The sequence below is a fragment of the Scyliorhinus torazame genome, chromosome 14 (genome assembly GCF_047496885.1).
Source record: "Scyliorhinus torazame isolate Kashiwa2021f chromosome 14, sScyTor2.1, whole genome shotgun sequence".
NCBI classification, from domain to species: domain Eukaryota; kingdom Metazoa; phylum Chordata; class Chondrichthyes; order Carcharhiniformes; family Scyliorhinidae; genus Scyliorhinus; species Scyliorhinus torazame.
In genome coordinates, this window is record NC_092720.1 from 111,157,712 (window position 1) to 111,176,109 (window position 18,398).

Below are 18,398 nucleotides of genomic sequence, written 5' to 3' on the forward strand. Positions count from 1 at the left end.
GGCCTCAGGATGTCACCTGAGGCCCTTCCCCGATGCTCCGCCCCCGATGGGCCGAGTTCCCGGCGACGTGGGGCGTGTGTTATTTTTTTCCGGGACCCCGGCGTAGCGGCTGCGTGCTGAGTCCAGCGCCGCCACAGTCAGGGAGGGCGGGGGGAGAGCCGATCCACGGGCAATGGGGGCTTTGACGGGGGCTGGGGGGCACTGTTAGGGGGTGGTCCGAGGGTGCCAACCTTGGCCAAAGCGGGGCAGTTTTTGGCAGGCCAGGTCCGTGCGCGGCCGGCGCCATGTTGCACGGCGCGTCCACCGTCGTGCGCATGCACGGCCACGGACCCGGCAATTCTCCGGCCGTATCTGCAGCTAGAGCCGGGGGCTCTATGGTGCGTGCCTGCTGGCCCCCCACCAGGCGGAGGATCGATGCAGCTTTTGCGCCGTTTTTACGGGCGTAAAATGCCTCTGTTCCCACTCAGTCGTCATCACAGTCTCCCAAATGGAGTATCCAGCCCAAAGTACTTCATTGAGACATCATAATTAAAAGCCTTTCGCTTACTTTTATACAGTTGACCCCGAGTGAGAGTATCAGTTAAATGGGTAACATTCATATGCAAGGTAAAGCTGCCTACGTTATTCCCCACGCCTTAAAGTCAATTCAAAAATCTCTTCTGCACCAGTGTAAATTCTTCCATTTCTCATTTCAGCCTTGCAGTTTGTTTGAATAAGATTAACATGTATTATGGCCACTTATTACTACAAAAGGGATTTAAAGTGCAGTTCAGCTCAGCTGCTCTTGCATCCAACAGATAAAAATGTTATAGATCCAAAGCAAATTCAACAAATTTCCAGAAGTAAAAGGGAAGTTTTATATCCACAAGTGAAATTGCCTTTCCACCTCAGTCTATAAAAGTAATTTGACTCACACTAAGTAGAGTGGTTTAGAATTTGCAACATTTTCATTACCCCATTGTATACGCCTTAGGGCAAAACTACTCAAATTGCTATGAGAGCTCTCTGACCTGTGTGAAGGACATGGGAAGGGCAATACAAGTGCAGTATCACCTCACTGCTCGGTGACTATAGGCTATAACCAATATTCCAGAACCCTTTATAGTTGCATTGAGCCAGTGGGAAACATTATGACAAAGCCAAGAATATGAAAAGTCCATTTGGCCCATTGCATTTTATCTGCCTTCTCCCCTCCACTCTCACAGAATACTGATTTTTACATTTAGAGCCTGTCTTTGCCTCTACTAACAAATCTGGAAGATTGTTCAAAACATACATAACTTTGAGTAAAAAATAATTGCTTCTTAATGTTCGTTTGAAAACCTTTTCACATTAATTCAAATTTGTGCATCCCTTGACTAATCATAGAATCCCCACAGTGTAGAAGGAGGCCATTCGGCCCATCGAGTCTGCACTGACCCCTCGAAAAGAGTACCCTACCGAGGCCCACCCCATCACTGCCACCTAATCTTTTGGACACTAAGGGGCAATTCAGCATGGCCAATCCACCTAACCTGCACATCTTTGGATGGTGAGAGGAAATCGGAGCATCCGGAGAAAACCCACGCCGACACGGGGAGAAAGCGCAAACTCCACACAGTCACCCGAGGCGTGGAATTGAACCCAAGTCCTTGGCGCTGTGAGGCAGCAATGCTAACCGCTGTGCCACTGTAATAATTTTGATAAGCCGTAACTTTAAGGTAAAACTTGGAAACTGAAAGTAGAACTATATACTGAGGGAGTAAGCCTTGGGAAATCCTTTGAAGGGCCATGTTTAATATTGTATCAACTGGGGCTGGAGAGAAAAGACAAATTCAAGAAAAACACAAAAATAGATCACCCTGTAAAGAAAATCTCCAGAATAACTCAGTACTGACTGGAGATTGAATTGACCAGAGACCTCCAGGATCATAGGACACGGTACAATCAATTCTTTATTCCAGGATGGGGTTCCAATCCAGCCCAAACTGATAACATGAAAGTCTTTCTCAGATAGCTGAAAGAATCAGGAAAAGCCACATTAAGGACAAAAGAAGGGAACTAAAAGAAATGAATGTGAACAGTAAAAGTCTCTGGTATATCTCCCATTCCCTTCACTTCATCTCTGGTGTCTTTGCCTTCAACTATCTAAACCTTGGGGTGACATGGTAGTGCGGTGGTTAACACTGCTGCCTCACGGCGCCGAGGACCCGGGTTCCATCCTGGCCCCGGATCACTGTCTCTGTGGAGTTTGCACATTCTCCCTGTGTCTGCGTGGGTTTCACTCCCACAAACCAAAGATTTGGGTAGGTGGCCATGCTACATTGCCCCTTAATTGGGAAAAAAAGAACTGGGTGCTCTAAATTTATTAAAATGCTATCTAAACCTTAGTTTCTGGAATTCACTCTCCAAATCTCTCTACCTCGCCATTTTCCTTTCTTCCTTTAAGACCCATCTCACCAACAACAACCTGCACTTATATAGCACACGTAACATTCTCCAAGCGCTTCACAAAAATGTCAGCAAACAAAATTTGAGATCGATCCTGATAAGGAGATATTAAGACTGGTGACTAAAGGATTGTCAAAGAGGGAGGTTTTAAGGAGCGCATTAAAGGAGGAGGCAGAATTCGAGAGTCTCAGAGGGTAAGAGAGGGAATTCCAGAGCTTAGCTGGCTGAAAGCATGGCGACCCATGGTGGAGTGAATAAAATCAGGGTGATGCAAGAGGAGCAGCACAAGTTTATAGTCACCACTCTTTGGTTTGGTATCTATTTTGGTCTGATTACACTTCTGTGAAGCACTTTGAGATGTTTCTCTTTATTAATAATATTATGTAAATACAAATTGTTGTTAGCCAACATAACGGTGTTGAATTGATCTTTCCAACGTTAACACACGCCCAGTTTCCGGAAGGGAGCCTGCCTGAAAGCTGTGTGGAAGGACTAGCTTGATTCCCACTATGAGATAAATTTAGTTCAGGATTGCTTGTCTTTTCCAAACAAAATTAAGGCAACTTTATACCTCAGTGCAATAGCACTACCAGGTAAAAAGAGTTATATTTTATAGTACAAAATAAAACAAGGAAAAATTTTATTTGATTTGGTTAGCCGTGGTTCAGGGTTATTAATCTTGCCTCAGGGTCAGAGTTCATGACCTCCAACCCCATTCCAGAGAGAGACACTTGAGCACATGATGCAGATTTATATTTCAGTGCAGATGAGTGAGCGCTGCATTGGCAGAAATGTCTTATTTTGTTACACAAGGGTCCCATCTGCTCTCTCTCAGGAGGATTTAAATCATCGGCAGGCAACTCCCATGTGCACAAGGCCTAATCGCGGATTGATTTTTTTCGTGGTAAGTAGGGCACTAATCCCGAGAGTGGGGGGGGGGTGGAGTATTCGGCCATTGCGATCTCGGACCATGCCCCGCACTGGGTGGAGTTGGGGCTGGGGGAGGAGAGAGGCCAACGCCCTCTGTGGAGAAAGAACCTGGGACTATTGGCGGACGAGGAGATCGGTGGGCGGGTTCGGAGGTGTATCCAAAGATATGTGGAGACCAATGATAATGGGGAGGTCTGGGAGGCACCGAAGGCAGTTGTCAGAAGGGAGCTAATTTCAGTCAGGGCCCACAGAGAGAAGAGGGATAGGATGGAGAGGGAGAGATTGGTAGGTGCGATACTTAAGGTTGTCAGGAGATATGCAGAATCCCCCGTTTTTGAATCGGGTTTTTGAAGGAGCGCCGGAGACTGCAGGCGGAGTTTGTCTTGCTTACCACGGGGAAGGCTGAGGCTCAGTTGAGGAAGGTATAGGGAGCAGTGTACGAGTATGGGGAGAAGGCAAGTAGGATGCAAGTAGGAGATAGTGACCACAATTCTGTGACTTTCACTTTAGTAATGGACAGGGATAGGTGCGTGCAACAGGGTAAGGTTTACAATTGGGGGAAGGGTAAATACGATGTTGTCAGACAAGAATTGAAGTGCATAAGTTGGGAACATAGGCTGTCAGGGAAGGACACAAGTGAAATGTGGAACTTGCTCAAGGAACAGGTACTACGTGTCCTTGATATGTATGTCCCTGTCAAGCAGGGAAGAGATGGTCGAGTGAGGAAACCATGGTTGACAAGAGAGGTTGAATGTCTTGTTAAGAGGAAAAAGGAGACTTATGTAAGGCTGAGGAAACAAGGTTCAGACAGGGCATTGGAGGGATACAAGATAGCCAGGAGGGAACTGAAGAAAGGGATTAGGAGAGCTAAGAGAGGCCATGAACAATCTTTGGCGGGTAGGATCAAGGAAAACGCCAAGGCCTTTTACACATATGTGAGGAATATGAGAATGACTAGAGCGAGGGTAGGTCCGATCAAGGACAGTAGCGGGAGATTGTGCATTGAGTCTGAAGAGATAGGAGAGGTCTTGAACGAGTACTTTTCTTCTGTATTTACAAATGAGAGGGGCGATATTGTTGGAGAGGACAGTGTGAAACAGATTGGTAAGCTCGAGGAAATACTTGTTAGGAAGGAAGATGCGTTGGGCATTTTGAAAAACTTGAGGATAGACAAGTCCCCCGGGCCTGACGGGATATATCCAAGGATTCTATGGGAAGCAAGAGATGAAATTGCAGAGCCGTTGGCAATGATCTTTTCGTCCTCACTGTCAACAGGGGTGGTACCAGGGGATTGGAGAGTGGCGAATGTCATGCCCCTGTTCAAAAAAGGGACTAGGGATAACCCTGGGAATTACAGGCCAGTTGGTCTTACTTCAGTGGTAGGCAAAGTAATGGAAAGGGTACTGAAGGATAGGATTCCTGAGCATCTGGAAAGACACTGCTTGATTAGGGATAGTCAGCACGGATTTGTGAGGGGTAGGTCTTGCCTTACAAGTCTTATTGAATTCTTTGAGGAGGTGACCAAGCATGTGGATGAAGGTAAAGCAGTGGATGTAGTGTACATGGATGTTAGTAAGGCATTTGATAAGGTTCCCCATGGTAGGCTTCTGCAGAAAGTAAGGAGGCATGGGATAGTGGGAAATTTGGCCAGTTGGATAACGAACTGGCTAACCGATAGAAGTCAGAGAGTGGTGGTGGATGGCAAATATTCAGCCTGGATCCCAGTTACCAGTGGCGTACCGCAGGGATCAGTTCTGGGTCCTCTGCTGTTTGCGATTTTCATTAATGACTTGGATGAGGGAGTTGAAGGGTGGGTCAGTAAATTTGCAGACGATACGAAGATTGGTGGCGTTGTGGATAGTAAGGAGGGCTGTTGTCGGCTGCAAAGAGACATAGATAGGATGCAGAGCTGGGCTGAGAAGTGGCAGATGGAGTTTAACCCTGAAAAGTGTGAGGTTGTCCATTTTGGAAGGACAAATATGAATGCGGAATACAGGGTTAACGGTAGAGTTCTTGGCAATGTGGAGGAGCAGAGAGATCTTGGGGTCTATGTTCATTCATCTTTGAAAGTTGCCACTCAAGTGGATAGAGCTGTGAAGAAGGCCTATGGTGTGCTCGCGTTCATTAACAGAGGGATTGAATTTAAGAGCCGTGAGGTGATGATGCAGCTGTACAAAACTTTGGTAAGGCCACATTTGGAGTACTGTGTACAGTTCTGGTCGCCTCATTTTAGGAAGGATGTGGAAGCTTTGGAAAAGGTGCAAAGGAGATTTACCAGGATGTTGCCTGGAATGGAGAGTAGGTCTTACGAGGAAAGGTTGAGGGTACTAGGCCTTTTCTCATTAGAACGGAGAAGGATGAGGGGCGACTTGATAGAGGTTTATAAGATGATCAGGGGAATAGATAGAGTAGACAGTCAGAGACTTTTTCCCCGGGTGGAACAAACCATTACGAGGGGACATAAATTTAAGGTGAAAGGTGGAAGATATAGGAGGGATATCAGAGGTAGGTTCTTTACCCAGAGAGTAGTGGGGGCATGGAATGCACTGCCTGTGGAAGTAGTTGAGTCAGAAACATTAGGGACCTTCAAGCAGCTATTGGATAGGTACATGGATTACGGTAAAATGATATAGTGTAGATTTATTTGTTCTTAAGGGCAGCACAGTAGCATTGTGGATAGCACAATTGCTTCACAGCTCCAGGGTCCCAGGTTCGATTCCGGCTTGGATCACTGTCTGTGCGGAGTCTGCACATCCTCCCCGTGTCTGCGTGGGTTTCCTCCGGGTGCTCCGGTTTCCTCCCACAGTCCAAAGATGTGCAGGTTAGGTGGATTGGCCATGATAAATTGCCCTTAGTGTCCAAAATTGCCCTTGGTGTTGGGTGGAGGTGTTGAGTTTGGGTAGGGGGCTCTTTCCAAGAGCCGGTGCAGACTCAAAGGGCCGAATGGCCTCCTTCTGCACTGTAAATCCAATGATAATCTATGATTAATCTAGGACAAAGGTTCGGCACAACATCGTGGGCCGAAGGGCCTGTTCTGTGCTGTATTTTCTATGTTCTATGTTCTATGCTGGCGCATCAGCTGCGGAAGAGAGAGGTGGCCAGGGAGATTGGAGGAAGTAGAGATGGGGGGGTAACACGGTGCTGCGCTCGGCAAGGATTAACGAGGTCTTCAAGGACTTTTATGGCAAATTGTACGAGTCAGAACCCCGGGGGGGGGGGGATGAGGCAGTTCCTGGACCAACTGAGATTTTCACAGGTGGAGGAGGGGCGAGTAGAGGGAATGGGGGCCCCATTTGAGCTGGAAAAACTGGTTAGGGGGTATGCAGGATGGGTATCCCATAGAGTTTTATAGGAAATTCTCGGAGCTGCTGGGTCCGCTGTTGTTGAGGACTTTCAATGAGGCTAAGGAAAAGGGAACCCTTTCCCCGACGATGTTGCAGACTCTGATCTCGCTTATCCTCAAGCAAGATAAGGACCCGCTGCAATGTGGCTCCTATAGGCCGATTTCGCTCTTTAATGTGGATGCCAAGCTGTTGGCCAAGATTTTGGCCACGAGGATTGAGGACTGTCTCCCGGGAGTGATCAACGAGGATCAGACGGGGTTTGTGAAGGGCAGGCAGTTGAATACGAATGTACGGAGGCTCCTGAATGTGATCATGATGCCCTCGGAAGGCGGGGATTCGGAAGTGATAACAGCAATGGACACGGAGAAAGCCTTTGATCGGGTGGAGTGGGAGTACCTGTGGGAAGTGTTAGGCAGATTTGGGTGTGGAGAGGAATTTATAGGGTGGGTCAAATTGTTGTATCAGGCCCCGGTAGCGAGTGTCGACGATCCGGCTGCGGTCAGGGTGCTTTAGATTACATCGAGGGATGAGGCAGGGGTGCCCCCTGTCCCCCCTGCTGTTTGCCCTGGCGATTGAGCCACTGGCCATGGCGTTGAGGGAGTCCAGAAACTGGAGGGGGTTGGTTCGGGGGGTGGAGGAGCATCGTGTTTCACTGTATGCGGATGACCTGCTCCTGTACATTGCGGATCCGGTGGAGGGGATGGTGGAGGTCATGCAGATTCTTAGGGATTTTGGAGACTTTCCGGGGTATAAGCTGAATGTCGGGAAAATGCGAGCTTTTTGTGATACATGCGAGGGGCCAGGAAAAGAGACTGAGAGAGCTACCGCTTAAGGTGGTGGAGAGGAGCTTGCGCTACTTGGGCATTCAGGTGGCTAAGAGCTGGGGGGTCCTGCACAAGCTCAATTTAGCGCGGCTGGTGGATCAGATGGAGGAGGACTTTAAAAGATGGGACATGCTGCCGCTTTCCCTGGCGGGCAGGGTGCAGTCCGTAAAGATGACGGTCCTCCCTAGGTTCTTGTTCGTCTTCCAGTGCCTTCCCATTCTCATCCCCAAGTCCTTTTTCAAGCGGGGAAATAGGATTATTACGGGATTTGTGTGGGCAAACAGGACCTCGGGTGTTAAGAGACAGTTCTTGGAGCGCAGTCCGGGGGGGGGGGGGGGGGGGTTTGGCGCTGCTGAACTTTTGCAGCTATTACTGGGCAGCGAATATATCCATGATTCGGAAATGGGTAACGGAGGGAGAGGGGGCGGCGTGGAAACGGTTGGAAGTGGCATCTTGTAAAGATACTAGCTTGGGGGCACTGATAACCGTTGCTGCTTCCACCGACGTGGTATACCACAAGCCCGGTGGTGGCGGCGACATTGAGGATCTGGGGGCAGTGGAGGCGGCACAGGGGGGAGGCAAGGGCTTCAGTCTGGGCCCCGATACGGAACAATCACAGGTTCGTTCCGGGTAGAATAGACAGGGGGTTCCTAAGTTGGCACAGGGCGGGTATCAAAAGGATGGGGGACTTGCTCATTGATGGAACTTTTGCTAGTCTGAGAGCGCTGGAGGAGAAGTTTGGGCTACACCCGGGAATACCTTTAGCTACATGAAGGTTCGGGCGTTCGTGAAAAAGCAGGTGGGGGAATTCCCGCTGCTGCCTGCCCAGAGGATGCAAGACAGAGTGGTCTCAGGCATGTGGGATGGGGATGGCAAGATATCAGAAATATATCAGGAGTTGCAGGAGGCGGAGGAGGCCTCGGTGGAGGAGCTGAAGGGCAAGTGGGAGGAGGAGCTGGGTGAGGAGCTGGATGAGGGCCTGTGGGCTGACGCCCTGAGCAGGGTCAATTCCTGCTCATCTTGCACCAGGCTTAGCCTGATTCAGTTTAAGGTGGTGAACCGGGCGCATATGACAGTGGCGAGAATGAGTAAGTTCTTTGGGGTGGAGGACAGGTGTGTGAGGTGCTCAGGGAGCCCAGCAAACCACGTCCATATTTTCTGGGCCTGCTCGGCACTTACAGGATTTTGGAAAGGCTTCGCAAAGGCTATGTCCAAGGTCTTGGATACTCAGGTAAAACCGAGCTGGGGGATAGCGATATTTGGGGTATCAGACTATCCGGGAGTGCAGGAGTCGAAAGAGGCCAAAGTTCTGGCCCTAGGCTCCTTGGTAGCCCGGAGAAGGCTCTTGTTAATGTGGAGGGACGCGAAGCCCCCAAGCGTAGAGGCTTGGGTCAGTGACATGGCGGGATTTCTCAGGTTGGAGAGGATAAAGTTTGCCTTGTGAGGGTCCTTGCAGGGGTCCTCCAGGCAGTGGCAACCTTTCCTTGACTTGCTCGCAGAACGTTAGGTGGAGGTCAGCAGCAGCAGTAAACCAGGGGGGGGGGGGGGGCAGTGGTTTGGGCAGTGGATGGTTTTCATTTGTAAAGGGCAGATACCCCACCCTGTTTTCTTAAATTGTTAAATGGTTAAGTTGTTTTCTGTTTTATTGCTTTGTTTTCCTTTCGTTGTTTTTCTTTTTGTAGTGGCTTGTAAAAATCAATGAAAAATTTTGAATAAAAACAGATTTTAAAAAAAAAATCATCGCCTGGCATTTTTCAACGAGCAGATGTGCTGGCCCGATATGTTGGCCTTTGTTTATCCCTCAACCAAAATCACGAAAGCATATAACTTGGTCACTTATCGCATTGCTGTTTGTGGGATCTTGCGGTGCACAAATTGGAAGTCACATTTCTGCATTACAACACTTCCAAAAAAGGCCTTAATAGGCACTTTGGGATGTGCTGAGCGTGTGAGAGGCGCTAGGCTTTTCATTGTGTATGTAAGTGAGGCATATGCATCTTTGAGTGATCGCTGCTGCTGATTGCAATAGTTAAATGCAGACCGGGGCTAATACTCACTTTCTCCACATCGCTACACAAGAGTGCACAGACGCAAATCCTGTCCGTTCTCCTCCAGCAGAAATGAACATGGGGGCCTTCCAGTATAAAGGACAGCCACATGCCTGGGAAAACAAAACCAAGCTTCAAATATCACTTCCCTGACACAGGGGCCTGTGGGGAACAATTAATCTTTGAATAAAACAGTCATAGCTATACTTAGAATAAATTGGGGTTTTGACTGTGGCCCAGCTGATATTGAGTGTGGTAGAATAATGCTTTATTTCCCCAACTGCCTAACATGTTAACATTTTTCTCTCATTCTTCTCATTTGGATTCAATTACAGCAAAAACTGTGGATTCCTAACGATGACAAGGTATTTTTAAAAAGTGTTTATTCACCAAGTTAACGCAAGAGATTCTGAATTATATAAAAGTCTGACATTGAATCAATGGCATTTTTGAAGTTGACTATTCTGAAACTAATGTGTAGTGGCAGTGTAACAAAGACATGGTACAGGTCTCAGCGTGGAGCTTCAAAAAAAAAATATTTTACTTTATTTGTTGTTTATGATAATGTCTGGGAGAGAAAGAAGACAGATCATAGTCAAAAATATAGGATTACAGTTCAAAGGGATTTATGAAACATTTTGGCTTGTGTTGAGGCCCCATTAGGCTGCATCACTGGGTCACCACACCAATGTCAAAGGTTTAAAAAGATCTTCTTCCAAATGTTGGTTGCAATAGATTACTACTTGTTAAATGACAGATTCTTAATGTTCAGAGGGTTCAGTATTGCTTCCTCCCTTGTTCTGACATAGAGTCTCGGCCCAAATCTACCGTTCCTCTTTTCAGATAATGGCAGACTCATTCGTTCACACACACAATAGTTGTAATGTTATGGATGGTAATTCAAATCCATCTGCAATTGACTCAGATCTCTGCCCCGCTTGCAATTGAAGCTGTTTTGCCTTTGACGGAAATTAATGAGGCGGGAGTGAGGAGCCCGCACTGCAACGTACTTCCTTCATTATACATAATGACTGGAATATAACGGCGTTAGCTCAGTTGGTAGCACTTTCCAGCTGATCCAGAAAGTTGTGGTTCAATTCACTTCCTGGAATGAGTGCAAAAGCTAGGCATTTCGTTCTGTCACCTTTTCTTTCATTGGTCAGAGAGATAAATCATTGGGCACGACATTTGTGAAATCGCATACGCGACACTGACCTTGGATGGGTATTCCAGCAATTTACGGCACAAATATAGTGCAATGTCAATTGTGAACCTAAATCCACTTGCCAATCCTGCCACTGCAGCAACGTAAGATTTTATGAATTGAAAGTTCTCTTAATTCATTGATCTGCCCTATTAGAGGGGAGAAACTGTGGCAGGGTCAATCAGTTTTGTAACCCAGCATCAACCCTTTGAGCACTACTCCCTGATGGTGGAATGGAATAAAGGAATTTACCTCTCATGTTGTATTTATACAAGGTTGGGCGGGAGATAAAACAATTGGGCTGCAAGTTGAAATTACAGCTCATAACTAGTACTTAAGTTTGGTTGGCAATATTTTGCTTTGGAAGACAGTGATAGTGTGGACTGCAGGATTCCTAATGATGCCCATGATCTGTAACCTAGCAATCATACGCATCACTGCCAGAATTCTAGGTGAAATGTATACAAGGGAAAAAGTAAATTTTTACAAAACATAGAACCAAAGAATCTCTACTGTGTAGAAGGAGGCCATTTGGCCCATCAGGTCTGCACCGATCATCTGATAGAGCACCTTAACCAGGCTCCCACCCTATCCCAGCAACCCCATAACCATACTTAACCCGCATATCCCTGGACACTAAGGGGCAATTTATCATGGCCAATCAACCTAACCTACGCATCTTTGGACTGTGGGAGGAAACCGGAGCAGAAATGGGGAGAGTTTTGATACTCCACATAGACAGTCGCCCAATGCCGGAATTGAACCCGGGTCCCTGGTGCTGTGAAGCAGCAGTGCTAACCACTGTGCCTCCACGCCGCACACTTGAGCATTATTTATGGTTAAAATATGCTGTCTCCTACCTTTGTGATTTTGCCCATTTCATATATATCGGCCTTTTCATCCTCAAAATCAGCAAAGGCAGTTTGAATCTTGGTAACAGTTTCTTCTTGGTGGTTGGTAGCACTAGGAAGTCCTTTTGGGAAGTAGAAGCGTGGAATGTTTATGGATGCAGGAGTGCTGGCGACAACTTTGTTTGAAGGTGGGGGACTGGGAGCAGTGTTTGTCACAGGGGGGGGTGGAGTTCCAGGTTTCTTTTCTTTATTGCTTTGGACCTGTAAAAGACAACAGAACATGAAACATAAATTCCCCACCAGTCTTTTCATATGGCGAGATAGTCATTGTTTTACACTGTACATATATTGATTTGTGTGCTTCCTTAGCAATTTAATGCAGAAATGCATCAACAAGTGTGGTACCAAGTCACTTGGTTCAGGAAGCCTTCCACACTGATGCCATCGGAAGGCACAGCACTGTTGAATCGGCAGAGATAATGATGTATGATTTAGGATCAAGTAAAACATCTTCACATTTCATGGTACATCATGCTCAAAATATTTTATAAGTCGCGTATCTTTGAAAGAGTGGGCACTTGCAGAACTGACTTTTTGGTAACTTCATTGGTTTAATCAAAAATAGGTATCGAGTCGGATGGTTGAGAAGGAGGAGAAGGGCAGCATGGTGGCGCAGTGGGTTAGCACTGCGGCCTCACGGCAACGAGGTCCCAGGTTCGATCCCGGCTCTGGGTCACTGTCCGTGTGGAGTTTGCACAGTCTCCCCGTGTATGCGTGGGTTTCGCCCCCACAACCCAAAAGATGTGCAGGGTAGGTGGATTGGCCATGCTAAATTGCCCCGTAATTGGAAAAAAAATGAATTGGGTATTCTAAATCTATTAAAAAATATAGAAGAGAAGCATGGCTGGTGTAAGTTGCTGACTCTGCAAACACATCTTCATTAAGGAGGCCTCTGCCTGCCACGCTGGAGGTGGAGAAGGAGTAGAGTCGAGCCTGCCACCTCCAAAGGCAGGACCGGCAGCAGCAAAGGTGGATGCGCAAGATCATATCATAGAATCATATAATTTACAGTGCAGGAGGCCCTAGAGTCTGCACCGGCCCTTGGACCCGACTTGCACCCCACTTAAGCCCACACCTCCACCCTATCCCCACCTAACCTTTTTTTTTGGACACTAAGGGGCAATTTAGCATGGCCAATCCACCTAACCTGCACATCTTTGGACTGTGGGAGGAAACCGGAGCACCTGGAGGAAACCCATGCAGGCACGGGGAGAATGTACAGACTCCACACAGGTGACCCAAACCAGGAATTGAACCTGCGACCCTGGAGCTGTGAAGCAACAGTGCTAACCACTGTGCTACCATGCCGCCCCCATGAAGGTGACCCGCTTTCATTTGCTAGGACATCTGTCCTGTTATAATCAAGACTGTCAGGCCCCCAAGCTTTTATAGCTCCCACCCACTCCATTGTGCACCCCTCCATTTCTCCCATGACTCTTGCATATTGTTTTTATTATCTTCATATAGTTTCCCTTCCTCAATGTATCCTTCATACCTACTTTTCCAGTCTCCAGCATGTACAGTTATGCATTCATAACGAGGCCACCTGGAAACTGTATAATTAGAAACAGACATTGGCTTCATTATGAATGCTTGGTTGAACTCCAGGAATGACCACTTTACTTCGCTCAGCAGGCATGTTGACACAGCTACAGAGGAGAATATAAGCTTTGGTTGATTTGGTTGACACCTCTATTACCTTGTTATAAGTTAACTTTCTTTGATGTGGTTTTTCCATGCCTGTGTGTTTAATCACACAAGACTAAAAAGTTAGAACTGGAAAAAAGCGGTTTTAAGTCAAAACTATGCATGGCTGGGTTTGTTTGGCAGCTTTATGAGAAGATAAGAGGGGCAATTTCAAAAGAAATGTTGAGTGGCTTTTTATTTTATTTTTGTGACTCAGGATCAGGGTTCCCTCATAGTTCACAATGCTGCTGAGGTGCCATGAACCTTGCCTTTTAACAGGTTGGTCGTGACTCTATCAAAATTGCATAGGACACCGGGAATGTAGGGAGGGTTGAATTCCACCCCATGTAATTGATACAATGGAGCTAGCAAGGGCTGAAGTGCAGCATGGGACTGGCTGCCTGAAACCTTACCCTGCCCCAAATTGCCAGAAATGGGAATGGTGACGGGGATCCTGTAATCTGGTGCCACCTGCCATTTTTTAAGGGTTTAAAGCTTTGATAAAGGGCCATCTGGACTCGAAACGTTAGCTCTTTTCTCTCCCTACAGATGCTGCCAGACCTGCTGAGATTTTCCAGCATTTTCTCTTTGGTTTCAGATTCCAGCATCTGCAGTAATTTGCTTTTATTAATTTTTTTAGTTTAATTTAAAATAAACTTAGAATACCCAATTAATTTTTTCCAATTAAGAAGCAATTTAGCGTGGTCAATTCACCTAGCCTGCACATATTTTGGGTTGTGGGGGCGAAGCCCACACAAACACGGGGAGAATGTGCACACTCCACATGGACAGTGACCCAGAGGCGGGATCAAACCTGGGACCTCGGCACCCTGAGTCAGCAGTGCTAACCACTGCGCCCCCGTGCTGCCCTAATTTCCTTTTATTTTTAAAGGTCACCCTACTTAGCCCAATTCCATGAAAATCCAAGACATGGTTCAGGAACTCTCAGGTTCAAATCTTGGCCTGTGTCTACTTAACTGAACCAATTAGAAATCTCAGTTAAATCCCTTTAATCCTTGCTTGGGAGGGGTGGAGAAGTGATTCTGGGCTCTTACTCCGAATTGTTAATTAGTTATTCCTATTGGGAAGTGGACATCAAGTGAGGTCAACATTGAGCTCCGCTGTGATGATCAAAAAAGCCTCTCGGTGCTCCCTAAACTGACACTAATTTAGATATCTGAGCATGTCGGTATCTGTGAAACATCTGGGCCAACAAAAAATTGGATTTTAGATAGAGCTGCTAAGTGGATGCAATGAGAAACATGTTAAAATGTGTACAGATCTGTTCTTGTGAGAGAGGAATCTCTCTGTAACTATCCAATTCTCTACGAAAGTTCAATTCCCATAATAGGGGAGGGAGAAATCTTTTGTCTGTTTGTATAATGGTATTATTTCTCTGTAGCAGATGTCAAAACTGGCAGGAAATATTTTACGCATTCCGCTCTTGCCCACACGTAGGATCCCCCTTGTCCTAGCCTTCCACTCCACCAGCTCCCAACAAACCATCCTCCACCATCCCCACCACCTCCAGCATGGTGCCTCCACGAAGCTCATCTTTCCTTCCCCTCCCCCCTCAACATTCTGAACAGACTGTTCACTCCGTGACAAGCCATTCCACTCCTCCGTCACCCCCTCCATCTTTCCATGCAAGAACATGCGATGCAGCACCTGCCCTACACCTAACCAACCTCTCTTTCCCATCATCCAGGGTCCTAAGCACTCTTTCAACAGGAACAATTTACTTGACCTCCTTTCAATTTAGCATACTGAATAGGTTGCTCATGATGGGCTTCCTCTATATTGGGGAGACGAATGACGTTGGGTGACCACTTTGTGGAACACCTTAATTCAGTCCACAGGTGCAATCCCAAGCTTCTAATCATCTGCCACACTCATACTCTGACCTCTCAGATCTTGGCCTCCTACACTTTTCTGACGAGGCTCAGTGCAAGTTTGAGGACCAACAGCTCATCTTAAAATTACACACTTTACAGTCTTTGACACTCAATACCGAGTTCAGCAGTTTCAGACCAGAACCTCTGCCCAATATTTTTTGTACAGCAGCAGTGGGCAATGATTCTATTCCCACTTCTATCTCCTCAAGGCCTATGTTTTGTTTCTTTATTAGTCCCAATGCCATCTCCATTTCTGACATGAGTTGCCAAGGTTGATGAGCTGCAACAACTTAATACTGAAAATTGTTTTCAGGTCTTCTAATTTATTTAATGAAATCTAATTTAATCTTATAAACCATATGATTTTAATATACTGTATTATATTCTGGTGGGTATTGCACATTGAAACTGCACTGTACACTGCAGATTCATTGTACATGTGCCAAATATCCAGATTGGTACTTTGTCGTTTAAAAAAATATTATTTCATGGGATGTGGGCCTCGCTGGCGATGCTAGCACACTGCCCATCCCTAACTGCTCTTGAGAAGGTGGTGACAAGTCACCTTTTTTTTTAATAAATATTTTATTGAAAATTTTTGGTCAACCAACACAGTACATTGTGCATCCTTTACACAATATTATAAGAACGACCTATTTTATAAAGAAAAAATGAATAAATAATAAATAACAAAAATGAAAACTAGCCCTAATTAGCAACTGCCTTATCACAAGTAACACGCTCCAAAAATATAATTTAACAGTCCAATATATAATTATCTGTCGCAACGACCTATACATATTATACAGTATATATTAACAACCCTGAGAGTCCTTCTGGTTCCCCCCCCCCCCTCCCCCCGATCCTGTGCTGCTGCTGCTGCCTTCTTTTTTCCATTCCATCTATCTTTCTGCGAGGTGTTCGACGAACGGTTGCCACCGCCTGGTGAACCCTTGAGCCGACCCCCTTAGAACAAACTTAATCCGCTCTAGCTTTATAAACCCTGCCATGTCATTTATCCAGGTCTCCACCCCCGGGGGCTTGGCTTCTTTCCACATTAACAAAATCCTGCGCCGGGCTACTAGGGACGCAAAGGCCAAAACATCGGCCTCTCTCGCCTCCTGCACTCCCGGCTCTTGTGCAACCCCAAATATAGCCAACCCCCAGCTTGGTTCGACCCGGACCCCCACTACTTTTGAAATCACCTTTGTCACCCCCATCCAAAACCCCTGTAGTGCCGGGCATGACCAAAACATATAGGTATGATTCGCTGGGCTTCTCGATGACCTCGCACACCTATCCTCCACCCCAAAAAATTTACTGAGCCGTGTTCCAGTCATATGCGCCCTGTGTAATACCTTAAACTGAATCAGGCTTAGCCTGGCACACGAGGACGACGAGTTTACCCTGCTTAGGGCATCTGCCCACAGCCCCTCCTCGATCTCCTCCCCCAGCTCTTCTTCCCATTTCCCTTTTAGTTCATCTACCATAGTCTCCCCTTCGTCCCTCATTTCCCTATATATATCTGACACCTTACCATCCCCCACCCATGTCTTTGAGATCACTCTGTCCTACACCTCTTGTGTCGGGAGCTGCGGGAATTCCCTCACCTGTTGCCTCGCAAAAGCCCTCAGTTGCATATACCTGAATGCATTCCCTTGGGGCAACCCATATTTCTCGGTCAGCGCTCCCAGACTCGCGAACGTCCCATCCACAAACAGATCTTTCAGTTGCGTTATTCCTGCTCTTTGCCACATTCCATATCACCCATCCATTCCCCCCGGGGCAAACCTATGGTTGTTTCTTATCGGGGACCCCCCCCAATGCTCCAGTCTTTCCCCTATGCCGTCTCCACTGTCCCCAAATCTTCAGTGTAGCCACCACCACCGGGCTTGTGGTATAGTTCCTTGGTGAGAACGGCAATGGGGCTGTCACCATAACCTGTAGGCTAGTCCCCCTACAGGACGCCCTCTCTCATCTCTTCCACGCCGCTCCCTCCTCCTCTCCCATCCACTTACTCACCATTGAAATATTAGCGGCCCAATAATACTCACTTAGGCTCGGTAGTGCCAGCCCCCCCCTATCCCTGCTACGCAGCAAGAATCCCTTCCTCACTCTCGGGGTCTTCCCGGCCCACACAAAACCCATGATGCTCTTTTCAATCTTTAAAAAAAAAGCCTTCGTGATCACCACCGGGAGGCACTGAAACACAAAGAGGAATCTCGGGAGGACCACCATCTTAACCGCCTGCGCCCTCCCTGCCAGTGACAGGGATACCATATCCCATCTCTTGAAATCCTCCTCCATTTGCTCCACCAACCGCGTTAAATTTAACCTATGCAATGTGCCCCAATTCTTGGCTATCTGGATCCCCAGGTAACGAAAGTCCCTTGTTACCTTCCTCAACGGTAGGTCCTCTATTTCTCTACTCTGCTCCCCTGGATGCACCACAAACAACTCACTTTTCCCCATGTTCAATTTATACCCTGAAAAATCCCCAAACTCCCCAAGGATCCGCATTATTTCTGGCATCCCCTCCGCCGGGTCTGCCACGCATAGTAGCAAATCGTCCGCATACAAAGATACCCGGTGTTCTTCTCCTCCTCTAAGTACTCCCCTCCACTTCTTGGAACCCCTCAACGCTATCGCCAGGGGCTCAATCGCCAGTGCAAACAATAATGGGGACAGAGAGCATCCCTGCCTTGTCCCTCTATGGAGCCGAAAATATGCAGATCCCCGTCCATTCGTGACCACGCTCGCCATCGGGGGCCTATACAACAGCTGCACCCATCTAACATACCCCTCTCCAAAACCAAATCTCCTCAACACCTCCCACAAATAATCCCACTCCACTCTATCAAATGCTTTCTCGGCATCCATCGCCACTACTATCTCCGTTTCCCCCTCTGGTGGGGCCATCAGCATTACCCCTAACAGCCTCCGTATATTCGTGTTCAGCTGTCTCCCCTTCACAAACCCAGTTTGGTCCTCGTGGACCACCCCCGGGACACATTCCTCTATTCTCATTGCCATTACCTTGGCATCTACATTTAGGAGGGAAATAGATCTATAGGACCCGCATTGTAGCGGGTCCTTTTCCTTCTTTAAGAGAAGCGATATCGTTGC

The 18,398-nt window shown here is 47.1% G+C and overlaps 1 protein-coding gene across 7 annotated transcripts in view; it reads right to left on the minus strand.

Moving 5' to 3' along the window:
* ppp2r3a (protein phosphatase 2, regulatory subunit B'', alpha) overlaps window positions 1-18,398 on the minus strand; it is a 597,462-nt gene that overhangs the window by 112,432 nt on the left and 466,632 nt on the right. For all 7 annotated transcript variants that reach the window (XM_072474671.1, XM_072474674.1, XM_072474672.1 and 4 more), the window contains 2 exons: window positions 11,641-11,892; window positions 9,586-9,689 (listed from right to left, as the gene is read on the minus strand). In XM_072474671.1, coding sequence (XP_072330772.1) covers window positions 9,586-9,689; window positions 11,641-11,892 — 356 coding nt within the window. The remainder of the gene's footprint in view (window positions 1-9,585; window positions 9,690-11,640; window positions 11,893-18,398) is intronic.